The sequence below is a fragment of the Struthio camelus genome, chromosome 10 (genome assembly GCF_040807025.1).
Source record: "Struthio camelus isolate bStrCam1 chromosome 10, bStrCam1.hap1, whole genome shotgun sequence".
Classification (NCBI taxonomy): domain Eukaryota; kingdom Metazoa; phylum Chordata; class Aves; order Struthioniformes; family Struthionidae; genus Struthio; species Struthio camelus.
In genome coordinates this window covers 2,370,073-2,383,800 of record NC_090951.1, presented here as the reverse complement: position 1 = coordinate 2,383,800, position 13,728 = coordinate 2,370,073, and the positions used below count along the sequence as shown (strand labels likewise).

General features: G+C 44.6%; 1 protein-coding gene across 1 annotated transcript in view; it reads right to left on the bottom strand.

Moving 5' to 3' along the window:
* Positions 1 to 2,657: 2,657 nt before the first annotated feature.
* The window catches only part of GALNS (galactosamine (N-acetyl)-6-sulfatase), a 50,889-nt gene continuing 39,818 nt past the window's right edge, over positions 2,658 to 13,728 (bottom strand). Inside the window, exons 13-14 of the mRNA XM_068956409.1 lie at positions 8,756 to 8,873; positions 2,658 to 5,366 (exon numbers count right to left, since the gene is read on the bottom strand). Of these exons, the coding sequence (XP_068812510.1) occupies positions 5,280 to 5,366; positions 8,756 to 8,873 (205 nt within the window). The 3' untranslated portion in view covers positions 2,658 to 5,279. The remainder of the gene's footprint in view (positions 5,367 to 8,755; positions 8,874 to 13,728) is intronic.

Sequence of the window (13,728 nt, the reverse complement as noted above, 5' to 3'; positions counted from 1 at the left end):
AACTTCAGTGTGAAGTGGAACAAAACGCCCAACATTTCAACATACCCCACGAGGGGAAACGAGAAGTAAAATTTGCTTTCAAACCTGCTGGAACGTTTCGTTTCAGTTTCAGCCCTCGATATGCATGCACTTTAAACCAAATTTTAAAAACAAATTTGAAATATCTTATTTCGACAGCACAAGAATGCAGCTCCCTGGCCAGCTCTCTAGGCTTTGGAGTAAAGTTTCAGTCCCGAATAATTCGCTAACTTTGTCCCCTCTAGCAGAGGCGAAGGAGTGGTGAACAGGCCCTGGCCCTCCGTAGCCTCCCTGCGCAGAGCCCGCCCGGCCGCCGGCCCCTCCGGCAGCGTTTGCAGCAGGCCCCGGGAGAAGACCCGAAACGCCGCTCTCCTCTGGCCAGCCTGGCTGGGATTTTGAGCCTCATCCAGGACTAATCCAGGGCTAATGGATTTGGCACGCATTCCTCGCTGCTGGCACACTAGCCCGCTGGCTTTTCAGCCCCTGTGCCTTGCAGCTGGGAATCACGCTACCAACCTCCATAGCACCCAGAAGGGGATTAAGCGGTTCCAGGAGGGAAAAAGGCACCGAGAAACACATGCCAGCTGCCGCCTTGGCTCTCAGGGAGCTGGATGGCAGATTTCTTTTTTTTTTTTTTTTCTCACTCCTAAGAGACCACAGACTTTTGGCTAGGGATCCACCTTTATTTAGGCTTCTTTATGTGCACGTATATAATTCAAACGAGACTTTGAGCTGTTCTGAAAAGCTCACAGTCGAATTCAGGAGGCACCACTGCATCACTTGCTGGTAACACACAGAAAACTCACATCAAATGCTCTCACAAAACAAAACCAAAAGTATGTTTCCAACTATTACAACTTTTAAGAAAGATGGGAAACAAGCCTCTCTAACTGTAAAACAGTTATGCGGATGCTGAACAGAGTATCTCTTAGAAGGACAGTAGACGTGGGGGTAGTATATAAACTTTCCCAGTGCTGAGGACAAGAGCAAGATCCCGGGGGAGAGGTTTCTCTTCTAGCTGTGCTGAGGAGGCTGCCTGCAATTCTGCACAAAGTAAACTGCTTCCAAACACAGGCTTTTCTCCCCAGATCCCTGATCCAAACAGTAACTCTCACCTTCAGAATTTCTTTCTTCGGGCCCTAGAAGTATTTAGCATTGCGACTGGAAAGACGTTGTCCTGACTGGAAATAAAGAGTATTCTCAAAGCTTCGAGAGATCTTCGTCTCGGCTGCTTCGCTTTTTGCAGCATCACAAGGCTTTTGGAAGCTGTCCACCACATTCGGGAAAGACTCGATTCGACAGGTACTGAGAACGGCCAGCGCCAAGCAGGCTTCCCTGGGGCCGGGAGCGCTCCCGAGTTCAACGGCCGCCTTCTCAGCAGCATTAGTTCCAGTTCCTTTAGTAAAGACCCACTGTCATCCTCAATATTCCTCTGGAAGCTCAGTGCCCGGACACCGCCTATCGTTTTATTAGCAAATATGCGAGTATCATTCGCTTTCATTCAGTTCAGCTCCTTTCCATTTTCACTTTTAATATTGTATTCCGTGGCTTCCATTTAAAATGTAGAGGCATGTTATCTCTCATCGCTGCACTCACTACTGTGCGCAGGGCATTAACCTTGGCTCTAAGTGTTTGGAATTGATCTTCTGGTTTCCAATTCCAGTGTTCAGATCCCCAAATTGTTGGTCCATAGAGACTAATTTGCCACCGAAATAATCCATTTGTCGCTGCAGGTTTTTAAATCAAGACTCCATTTTTGCAGCCATAGACTGTAAACGTGGAAGGACTTTTTCCATGATTATTAGTTACATCAATTTCTGAGGCTTCTCTGCACGGAGGGTCTGATGATTACGTAGCCTCCAGGGCAGAGCAGGGAGACTCAAGAGGCTCAGCTAATTGGAAATTAAAGGCAAGCAAGAAATTCCTTGGACTCTTAGCCCAAGAAGATATTAAGCTTTTAGCATTTAGGAGGCATATTTAAATACAAAGAAAGGAATGTCACACAGTTAGACGCACTCTCAGACAGACATCATCTTTGCTTTAGTTCTTACCTCTTGCTTACGCGGCTTCAGAAAGGAAGCCACCAACAAACCAGCTCCGCTGCCCCAACCCACAGCGAACGCTGCCAGAGCGGTTCCCCGACGCTGTTACACACGCAAACCCCGGAGAGCCGACACCTGCCTCGGGACCGGCAGGTCCCCAAAATGCGCTGGGCTACTGGCACCCGGACCAACTTCGGATCAAAGGCTCAGGATAGTTAATAAAGGCGGATGTGCTAATATATGCTGCTTGCTCTGCGATCCAAGACGTGTATCTGCATTTCTGAGCTGCCCCATGCTGAAGCTGCAGGCTGACAGCGTTTATTTCTGCGGCCGTGCTGGTGCGTGCAGCCGCCGGCCATTCATTCGCCTGCTGGTGCATGCAGCCGCCGGCCATTCATTCGCCGCCTCCGAATTACGGTGGGGCAGCTGCAGGGGCTGGGGAATGGATCCATGTTAAAAATAGTTCAGAGAAAACAGAACAAGCTCTTTTTAACCCAAGCCAGTCCCATGACCTGGAAGGCATATCTGCGAGACTATCCCCAAACAAGGTGTTATTCAGTTCTTTTACAGGTGGGTGCAAACAAATCACATAATGCATGAATGATAAATTAGTTTATTTTTGTTCATCAATTCCTCATCTCACAACTTTAAAATCTGTACATCTTTGAAAAAGGCATTGATTTAAAATTCTTCTTAGCTATCCAGCTCTAAGACTACTATTCTTATTTAAATTTAAAGCAGCGGCTCCCTCGTATTAAACTTCGATCTTTTATAATAAATGAGCATGAAGCAGGTAAGTAAACAACAACTTAATTCACGGATAGCAGCCAGCTTTCTAGAGCTGTGTCTATGAAGTGTATGTCCAGCATCTGTGCACTGAGAAACTACTTTTTCAAAAAGAGATGAGGTCTTTTTGTGCTGGGTAACCAAACACTGCGCACGCTGAGAACAGGTCGTCTTGTGCAAGCAAGTTACACAGACAGGGGAAAAGCAGCATCCTCAAAACTGTAAGCTGTGAAAGAGAAAAGAATGAACTGCCAGGCCAGCAAGGAAGGGACACAGGGTAAGAGGCATCCAGCAAACTCACAATGTGCAGGCTGCGAAGGCTGGGAGCAGGGAAAGCGTGTCCAGGCCAGTATGCGGAAGATGAGCTGCGATCCTGCTATATGATCCCTTAATAAATGGTACACAGAAAGACAAAGCATTGTTGTAATTTGCAGCAGACACGCTCATAGCTATTCGGGAGCTGACAGCAATTTTCAGGGAGTTGCAGTGACAGACTCCCTCATCTGGTGGTATCTTTATCTGCTGATAACAGTGGACTGTTGGGCTCTGAACATTTCTAGGTGATAGAAGCACTAAAGCAGGGGTGGAACAGACCCAGAAAATGGAAAGCTATTGGTTCTGTCTGGTTTCCCGTGCTGTTCATGGCTGCTGGAAGTCCCATCGCTCCTTCTCATATAGTAACATAGGCTGCTCTGGATTTCGCAAGAACTTAAGCTATCCACGCTGTGTCAAAACAAGGAGAAATGTTATGGATGAACTGCAAATGCCTTGAGACACTGGAGGAACAGCTAGGAACATCACAAGGCAGTTAAGATGTCGGGGCAATAAACAAGTCCCGTTTGCAGATGAGCAGAGAGTGAGATTCAGAGAAGCAGTAAGGGTCTGCCGGAGGATGCAGCACTGGCTGCTGCTGTTGGTTGTGATTTCTGACAGGTGGGGCAGTAGGAGCCAACGCAAGAGCTGTACTTATTACAATCTTACAGGATTATCCAGCTTCACGAGTCGTATACTAGGAATTACAGCGGAGAGGATTACAGGTAGCGTATACCATGGGAAGGGATGGAATGAGAGCATTTGGGTTTATAGGGAGAGTAAGAACAAAAACGTTGAGAACACAGTAGGTAGTAGCACAGCAGTTGCCGCAGAAGCAGAGCTTTCAATCCATCTGGAGTCCCAGGCTTTGCTTGGGAAGGAAGTAGGGCAGTTCTTCTGGTACGGAAGAGAGCACATGTACTGTTTAAAACACTGGAGGGGTGGAAGGGGAGCCGTTAGTGCCCAAAGAGCCTGCCCAGGATTGCTTCCAGCTTCTCCCCTGAAGCCTCAGAATAACCTCATTAGGTTCTGTACAAGAAACAGTTATTAGCAATAGCAGTGGGTGTGAAAAACACTCAGAAGCAGATGAAACATCTCTAGTGTGAAACTGTGCTAAGGATCTGCATTTATCATGAACTATGTTTAGAGAAGTGCTACACCCAGGCTGTGGAAAGTTTGCACAAGGAGAATTCCTCAGAGAGCATACACTGGAAACAGGGTCAAGAGTTAACATCTGATGTAAATGGGCACTTCTGAGCCTCTAGTTGGCTGGGCCCAGATCATGAGAACTGAAGCGTGACTTCAACCATATTTGGGCCTAGATTTTCAGGAATGAAGGAAACCCCTTAAATGAACAACCCATCTCCAGCTTCCCAAGAACACCCTGCATACCAGCAGTAAGGCAATACTTAAACAAACACTGTCCTCACCATTCTTTATAACACCACCTAGTGAATGTCTGCAGCTACAGATGGAAAGGACGGGGCGTTCTCCTCCCTGAAGCCGATCCTTTATTCTAGAGCGCAGGAGGGAGCGCTTGTTTGCGCTCAGCTACACACAGCAGCCATCTGGGCCATACAGCTGCACCCAGTACTCACAAGTTTAGGAAGAACAGAAAAAACAAGCTTGTGCCCAAAGATCTCACAGTGGAAATTAAATGTTAAAACAACAAGTTACATGCAAACAAAACAAGGCCAGTTTGGGCAGGGCTCTCGGGTAGCTGTAACCTCCCTGAACATCCTCTGTGGCCACTGTGGGCCATCGGAAGGAGTGATGATTTGAGAGGGCAGGTTGAGTGGAAGGAGCAAGAGGAAAGGTGCATCCATGGCGTTTCTGAGGTAATGGCAGACTTGTGGTTGTCTAAAGAGCTTTTCCAGTTGAAATGGTCTTCACTGAAAATTTACCATTTACAGCAACAACTGAAACAGAAGAAGAGTACAGGCTAAAACCCTGAGCGCTACCAATATAAACACTGGTTCTTTTGGAAGAGCAAATGATGATATCATACATCACACCCTTCCTGTGTAAACAGGAGTGCCAACATGAGAAAACATGCATTGTAAACCATATGTCCAGTTGGTTATGGCTTTTTTGAGTAGCTCCCGAGGGCCGCAGAAAAGATTAGTGAGGCCAAAAGCACTTCTTTGGATCAGACTCGGGTGGTTTCAGGCACTTCCCTAGCTTCTCGCAGCCTGGGGGAGACCAATTCTGTTAAAAACAAACAAACAAGAGAGATGCAGAAAAATGAAGTCAAGTATTCACGCAAATATCTGCTAAGCCCTGTACCCTAACTGCCCCTTTTTGATTCTCACAAAGACTCTCTTATGTCCTGTTTGAAAAATGAAACTTCTCTTGCAGCTCTTCCCAACTCCAAATCCTATCCAAAAGGCTTTAGGAAAGACTACAGATCCTTCTGCAACAGATGATTCTCTTTTTTCCTGAGATAGAGGCAGCGGTCTCCCCTGTGCATGCTGCAGTCTAATGGGACTGTGGTGACGTTCCTGTCATGCCTTGCAGGAACCAGACCGACCATAAAGTTTTGGTGAAACCCCTCAGTTTGCCTGGGATCCAGAAAAGAGTTATAATTCTTAGCCCTAAGATATCTATGCGCTTTCTTGAGGAAACAAGCAAAAAGCAATAGTCTTTGAAGGCCGAGGGTGAGAGAGAAAAGAATGCTTGTATTTTAAAGAGCATTTTGACAGATGAATTCAGGAGTAGATGGAGTAAGAGGCATTTATTGTGACAACTACTCCAATGTATGCAAACCAAAACTATTTGCCTCCCTTGTTTCCAAGTTTCTTGAACCACCTTGCTTCACCATGAGTACAACAGGGAGACAATGTTGACAGGGAAACTCACTGCAAACCTCAGCTTCCAAAGGGATTAGAGGAGGAAGGAATTTGGCTACAAGAATCTTTTCAATTTAATTGATTTTTGTAATTTTATATTCGGGACTGCAGTAATGCAAATTAAAGGTTACAATTCCTGTTGTGCCTTCAGAAATCTTTTGTGTTCATTCTCTAACCCTCCCTCTCTCTACGTCTACCCATCCATTGGAGAGTTGCGCTGTCACCTATTAAAGGTCAATTCACCTCTGACCTACTGCCTTTTATTTTATTTTTCTTCTCATCATTTGCATTTGCTTGCAATTGAATTCCTTTGGGGAAAAAAAAAGGCTTAGCACTAGAAAAAAATGCTGAAGCAAGTTTATATATTCCATGTAACTGACAACAGATGGCAGTGGCACACCAGCTATCTCTGCAAGCAAGGAAGACCAGGGAGGGGAATTTTGGCGGAAGGCACCTCACTGCATGGAGGGCTCCAGACAACGTAGAAACAATTAATTCTGGTTTTTAAATCTGTTTCTCATTTTCAAAATGCACAGCCACTGCAGGAAATTTCATATGCTTGACCATTCTGCAGAAGCAATAGAGATCCAAAGAAACAAAGAAAACATTCATTCGTTTGAAAAAAACAGGTTGTATCTGCTTCAGTCTCACAATCCAAGTCGGCTTTCCTGGATCCGTGCTTTAAGCACTGGGAGCTCTGAGCACACTGTGCACGCTGCAAGTCAAACACGCAGTCAAGCCAGCACAGAACAATTTCTGCTATACTTCCACAAGAGGAAAACACAGCAGAACTCGCTCCACAGGGGCTTCATCTACACTACTGGTAGGACACTCCACAGAGGAGCCAGCAAACACATGCGCTGCTCAGAGGGGTGGAAGCTGCCGCACTTCCATCAATCCCGAAACTGCAGTAGCAGCTACAAAATGATCCGTACGCTTTGCTCATGGATAAGCAAGAACAATTCTTCGCTTCTGTCCCCAAAAGGATATTAAATGTCCAGATCGAATAAATGGCTGACCGAATTTAGAAGACTGTTCAGCATAGTATTACTAAGTGATATTTATCCCTCAGTATTCCCCAAAGACAGATTTAGGGCACAATCAACCCCAGAGATACCATCACCCAAACAAGATTTGGTTATCCTCATGTCTGGTCTCAAACGACAAGCAATAATTTGCTGCCTCTGTTGATTTTAGTTTTGTGACTGTATAATTAGCCAGTTTACATGGAATGTAAAATCCGTAATGTAAAAAGGCTCCCCTCTGGGATCTGAACATTTCCCCAGGGATATGAACGCTACCCGGCCCACTAGAAAGAGCTTTCTGTCTCAGACAGCCTGAATAATCTGGTTAGAGCTGGGCCAAGCATCGAAGCAGTCGTTCACTGCCTCTGCTTATAAGCTACGCAAACACAGTTGGACTCGGCCAAGGCCAGGACGTTACCATAGCCAGAGCAGAGCCCACACCCTGGTGAAAGAAAAGGCAAAACTTCTACCTAATTGAGATAAGCGACAAGACATCCTCAGGGAAAAGTCTGACTCTCAATACCCCCCCAAAGAGAGGGATGAGGTACAGAACTAAGCACAGGACCTCTAATCCAGCACTTCTTCCATTATACAACCTCAAGACGGAGGGTGTTGACGAATACGGATACCAGATGCCTTCACAGCACCTAAACACACTGCATGAGGGTAGCTGCAGAATAAGAGAATATGGCCACACTTCATGAAACAAATTCTGGAGTTAGTGTCAGTAGAGAAGAAATGCCTTTCCAGTCTCTGGCAGCAGCTAGGCACTGGGGAGAGTGCCTGAGCCCATAAGGAGGCTCCCAGAGGAGCATAGAACAGCGTTTATTAAGGGAAAAGTTGAATAACAAAAGAAAACAACACAGAAACAATGGTCCTTCAACTCTTTTTCCTATTTAACATCCAAAAATAAAAAGATGTGACAAAGCTAAGAAAGGTCTTTGCCTCCTTGCTAAGGAGAGATCGTTCCACCTTTTGCACTTTTCCACCTGGCTAGAAACAGACCCTAAGCGCCAGGTATTCCTCTTTTGCTTTAGAAGATTATTTCAGCCTGTTATTATTTTGTGCCAGCCTTTACAGGCACATGCCCTTAGACTACACAAACTCTTGTCATCTGACAGCCTTACCCCCTTCAAACCATCTAGAAACCAGGTTCTATATAAACCAAGGCCTGTTTCAGAGGAAAGCCGAACTGTAACTTTCCAATACGCTGTTCAAAACAATACAGAATTGGAAACAAGTACGGTATGTCTCAAGTCATAGAGACTTTGGAAAAGGTAGGCATGGGTGGATTTAGGGAGACAGCGTAAGACCAAGGATACTCACACACATCACTGAAAAGACAAGAGCCACTGTCCCAGTCCCACCACTCAAAATGCAGAGGATTTTCTGAGATTTGCAGAGGGGGATTAGAAAGGAGGAGAAGGACCTACAGCTGTAGATACCGCGATATCTCTAAGGAAGGAAGTCACAGGGTTTATCACAGTGTGCTGGTGGACTTTCCAGACCTAATTCTACTCACTTTGTACTAGCCCTTCTGTGCTACTGCATTCCTCAGATAACAAACAGCTGGCTCTTCAGTGTAATAGCCAGATAGCCCTTCAAAAGGGCTATCGTGCATTTCTTCTCTGTCCCCTTCCAGCGTTAGGGGAGATTTTTAAGCCTTTGCAAAATGTGTTTTAAGCCAAGGATTCTCATATTTATTTATGTTTTAACCCCTTACCATGATGGCCTTGTCGCATACGTTAAGCTGTGGCTCTCCTGGCACCATGGTCCCTTTGTGTTGCTGGACAACGCCAGATATTCGCTCCATAGCTTCTTGATACTCAGCACTGGCAAAACTAGAACGTGAAAAAATTACAGAGTTACAAGAGGGACTGCCAGAATATATCTGGCTTAATACACCGCATAGTTAAACTGTCTACATCACTAAGCTATTTCAGAAGACTATTCCTGGGCAATAGTGAAAGAGAAGCGCATGTAAACATGCGGTCAATGCTGACCACCCCCCGCCCCGGATCCTAAGGGAAGGAAGCACACGGGCTGGCTGGGCAAAGAGGCACATGGCAGACCATCTCCAAAGGAGCTCCAGCTCAGAAAACTGCTTGCCCTATTTGTCCCAAATGCCTCACTTTCTAGATGGCTGGGTATGCTGCAAGCTTATGCTGATTCCTGAGGAGGATCTAACTGGCAAATTGGCATGTACAAGAAAGGGTGCTTCTGGGCTTGTCCTGAAGTTCAACTGTGCTTTAAATGATTGCCTAGGGAGACTTCCTAGAACACAGGACAAACACCTTGCCACAGACGTTAAATAAACAAACAAGTTTGCTGAGGAGATCCTTCTAATGTGTCACGGTAGAGGTCAGCTCCTTCTCTTTGCTTTCATCCTTCCCTCTTCCAAGTGCTTTTCAGTAACACATGCATCACACAGAGGCATTTATTGTAGGGAAATGAAGGTAATGACAATACTTTGTTTTTCAAGAGTTCTCTCAAACGCAGGATTTCAAACCATCTTATTTACAACTGTTGAATAATAAAACTTCACAATCACCAAGTAAGATGAACTAATACTATGCAAACAGGAAGACGGAGAAGAAGAATAGAAGTGACTTGTCCAAGACAAGAATACTTCCTCCATTTCGCAACATCCATCCCGTGGTCCTGCCTCATGTACTTTCTTCCATTACAGCTTTATTGTTCCAAGCACGGACCCATCTGTCATGCTCAAGCCCTCATACAAATTTTTCTAAATAACCAGATTTTTATCCAAAGTATTACTCCAGGAGGTACTTGTTTAAGTGGTTCATGGCGTACTTCACTAACATTTCAAGTATTTCTAAAATGAGGGATTTTTACTCAATGATCTCATTTTGTCCATCACATCAAGAGTCACTTAAAAAACAGAGAGCGGCAAATTGCTTCTGAAGATAAAAGAGAAACAATGCAACTTGGTCCTGACCTCAGGCTCCCTTTGCTTACAGTCCAAGCTGGCCACCAGCCCCACACTCCAGCTAATTTCCTTCTTTGCAAAACAATCACATTTTGAAGCCCAGTAACGTGCCAACAGTTTCCAGTAAACCCTAAAAATATCACATCTCGGCAGCCATCCAGAGAGAAGCTGATTGTGGGGATGGGCCTGAGCTTTGCTGATAGAGAACCGGATGGGAATTTGAAATGACAAGCTCAAGAAAACTAATCTGTTGCTCTCACACCCAGCTAGCTGTATCCTGGTGCAGAAGCCATCACCAGGACTGGCTGTATGACCTGTATAGACCACCCTGAAAGACCATGCTGCTTGTGGAGCTCCCGCATTTGCATGCACCTCTCCTCACACATCCCACCTTAGCTCTAATAGCAGTGAACTGCACGCTCCTGTGTTCCTGCAAAGACTATGCGGAAAATGGAGATACAGGCAGAAGTTTGGAAGCTGCCAGAGACCCATCTATGACCCACAGTCTCAGTGAGGACACTAAAGGCAGCAATCACTTGACTCAGTGAGTTTAGGAAGTGTTGCATCCCAGTGGCATAACGGCCTTTCAATTCAGCAAGATTTTATCTGGAAGCCCTCTGGTCACATTTCAAACACTCAGGACTGCCAGTACGGCAGCATGCTTAAAGGAAAAAAAAAAAAATCGAAAGAGATTTTTAAAGGAGGTTGGCAGGACTTAAAGCTAACCTGTGCTGACATACAGAGGAGTGCTAAGACAAGAGAGCCTGCGCACGGAGGGAAACTGCTGCAGAGGGAAACATACAACGGGAGTATACCTAAAGCACAGGAGAGAGTCAGAGATGTCCACAATACACTGGACATCTGAGCTGGATCCTCCTCTGCTGAGACTAGATGCTACAGGGGATTGGAAAAGAGAACATTTTAAAGCCTAGATATTCTAGTGATGCAAACTGAGACAAAACACAGTTTAATGAAATACATTTATTTCAGTGTTTTAGATTTCTAATGCACCTATTGTTCCAGGATTTGAAAGCTCTTTCCAAACCCTAACTAATCACACTCTATTAAGGCCCCCATATTAAGGATTAATATGAATTAATACATATTTTAACCAATTGTTAGAGTCCAACAGATTCTAGATATCTAATCATTTAATACCTTCTGCTGCTGCTGCTTTTCTAACCATCTAACGTGTTTATTTCTGTCACATACTTGTACCAGCTCTCCAGCGTTTAAGAACTTCTTTGGAAGTGGACCCATAAGATAAAATGTTGCCGCAAACTAATTAAGCTCCACAGCATCTTTGCAAATATTTAAGTGCTTAAGAGATAGCCCAATTTCATCCCTCAAAATGGATTCTCGTACAGAGGATTCCAAATTAGCTATATAATCTGGACGGACCAGTGGAAAACACAGCTGTGGTCTGGATGAAAGATAAACAATATGTTGTCGTGACTGCTGCTTTTTGCTCCAAATATGCCAGTCCTCTTGCAATGAAAAAAATCTTTTGGCTATAATCTTTTAAATACTGCATTTATCCACAGCATTGCTGCTCACTAGCAACCTAAGAAACATGAATACTGTGGTATAACAAAGTAGTCCAGAGTAATTCAAATCATCTTCATACTTTGATTCTCATGTTCAGGACACTCCTAGCGTTTTCAGCTAGCTCAGCAGTGACATGAAATCTTGGCCTAACCTCAGTTCCTGGTGTTTTTGAACTGCTCTCACCTGCAGCTTCTACACTCTTAGATTATCTCAGCATTTAGCATAGGCTGAATGACTTCCCCAGAGCACGGCAGAAACAGCTTGGCACGTATAAAAGAGACACACTTCGCACATAAGCACAAAGCTGGCTACAGCTAAAGAACATATACAGATTATGCTCCAAGTCATACAGCTAACCTATAAACCTTGTCTCAGTAGGGCTTAACATGCTCTTAAGCAGGCTAAACCTGTTGACACTAGCTTAAAAAATATCCGATTGCAGCTGTCTTCCTCATGTTTAAGTATTTGACAACGGCGGGACCCCAAATGCTGTGAGGAATCATTCAGTACCGTCACAATCACAGATTTGTCTTCAAGCGCCTCAATTAAACAGACAAGCTGTCTTCCTCATCTAGGCATCTATCAAGTCTCCATGCATATGAGGGGACTGCAATGCCTGCAAGCTGGCACTAGCCCTGGGGCTTGCATTCATGTAAAGCTAGAGTCGTGCACTAAAACAAAGCAGTGCTCGCTCGCTATAGGTTTTTTTTTTCCTCCTGTTGAAATACTACAACCTCCTTCCTCACTTTGATGAACTTAGGTTTTGTCCAAACTGACCTGTTTAGCTCCACAACGTGTTACCAAGATCCAACATCCATGCAGTGTTTTGTAAACGTAATGTTTACTGACTGCATATACTGGGCTAAAACGGCCTCTGGCCCTAGGAAAGAAGTGCATTCTGAGACAAAATCTGCAACAGAAGAATGCCTTTAGTCTGTATGTAAGATGGGGACAACTACTTCATGGTAAACAATCTGAGTTGTTAATGGGTCTGGGAACCTCTTTTATTCTTACAAGGAGCCCCATCATTTCCTTGAGTGGGAATGCTGGATTTGGGCAGGATCTGCTACAGTCTCTATTACCAAAACAAAAACAAAAACAAAAAAATCTATACAGGTGTTGCATATTGTCTGAATGAAGATCCAGACTCACTGCCTCCAGGGCATGCTGCATTTCGTATTCTAGTTCTACAATCCTGCAGAAGGAGAGCTGGGAATAGCACTGAAAGAATGAGAGAGCAGGAGCAAGGGTGAGCAGGTGGTGTTGAGAGGAGTTTGCTAAAAGGGATCCCCCAGTGTACATGAAATTATTCCATGCTCAGAATGAACGCACGGAGTGGACAAAGTCCAGGGTCATTACACTAATTGACACTTTACCTCCAGGAAGTCTCTGGAGAGCCAATCAGGGCTGGATTGCAAGCGCCGGGTCCCAGGCACAGGTGTGGCCTGTGCTTAGTTCATTTAGCGTAATTGTGCCTTGGCAATCTGTTCTCATCTCCTCCCTCTCCAAACAGCTCCCAGTGTAACCTGCTCTGCTATTAACCCCACCATGCCCTACAGTGAAATTCAGGTTTGGAAGAAGGAGGGTTTGTCTAACACACTGCCTTCAACATCAGAGCGCCATTTTTATCTTGGAATCGTCACAGTCTTTCACCTTCAGGTCTGCTATTACTCTGAGCTGTAAGGAAGAGGACAGAGTAATTCTTTATCATAACAAAAACACTGTCAAAGACGTCAGAACCCAAGGCAATTAAAAAGCATTTTCAGCATTTTTTAAAATCTAGATCTTGATGTATTAATTTATACCTCTCCCTGATGATTCACATAAAAGCACAGCACAGTATCTCTATCCTAAGAGCAACAGGACCGTGACATTATCGAGAGAAACGTAACAAAATGATTACTATATAGCGCGCTTCACGGAAATCTGACAGTGGGCTCTTAATAGCAGCTTTCAGATTTATAGCATGTTTTACCAGACTCACATGAAGCTAGGGAAAGAGCATAAACTTGGCTAATGATCTGTATATTTTACTTCCTTCTCCACTGGAATTAATTTAATTAAAAAACATTATTTTTAATTGTGAAACACTCACACCCAGATTCAGATAATTTGATTGTATCTGTTATCAGTGCTTTGAAGCTGCTCAGCACTGTAGTATCCACTCTTGATCTTGTCCTATTATTCAGTCTTTCTCT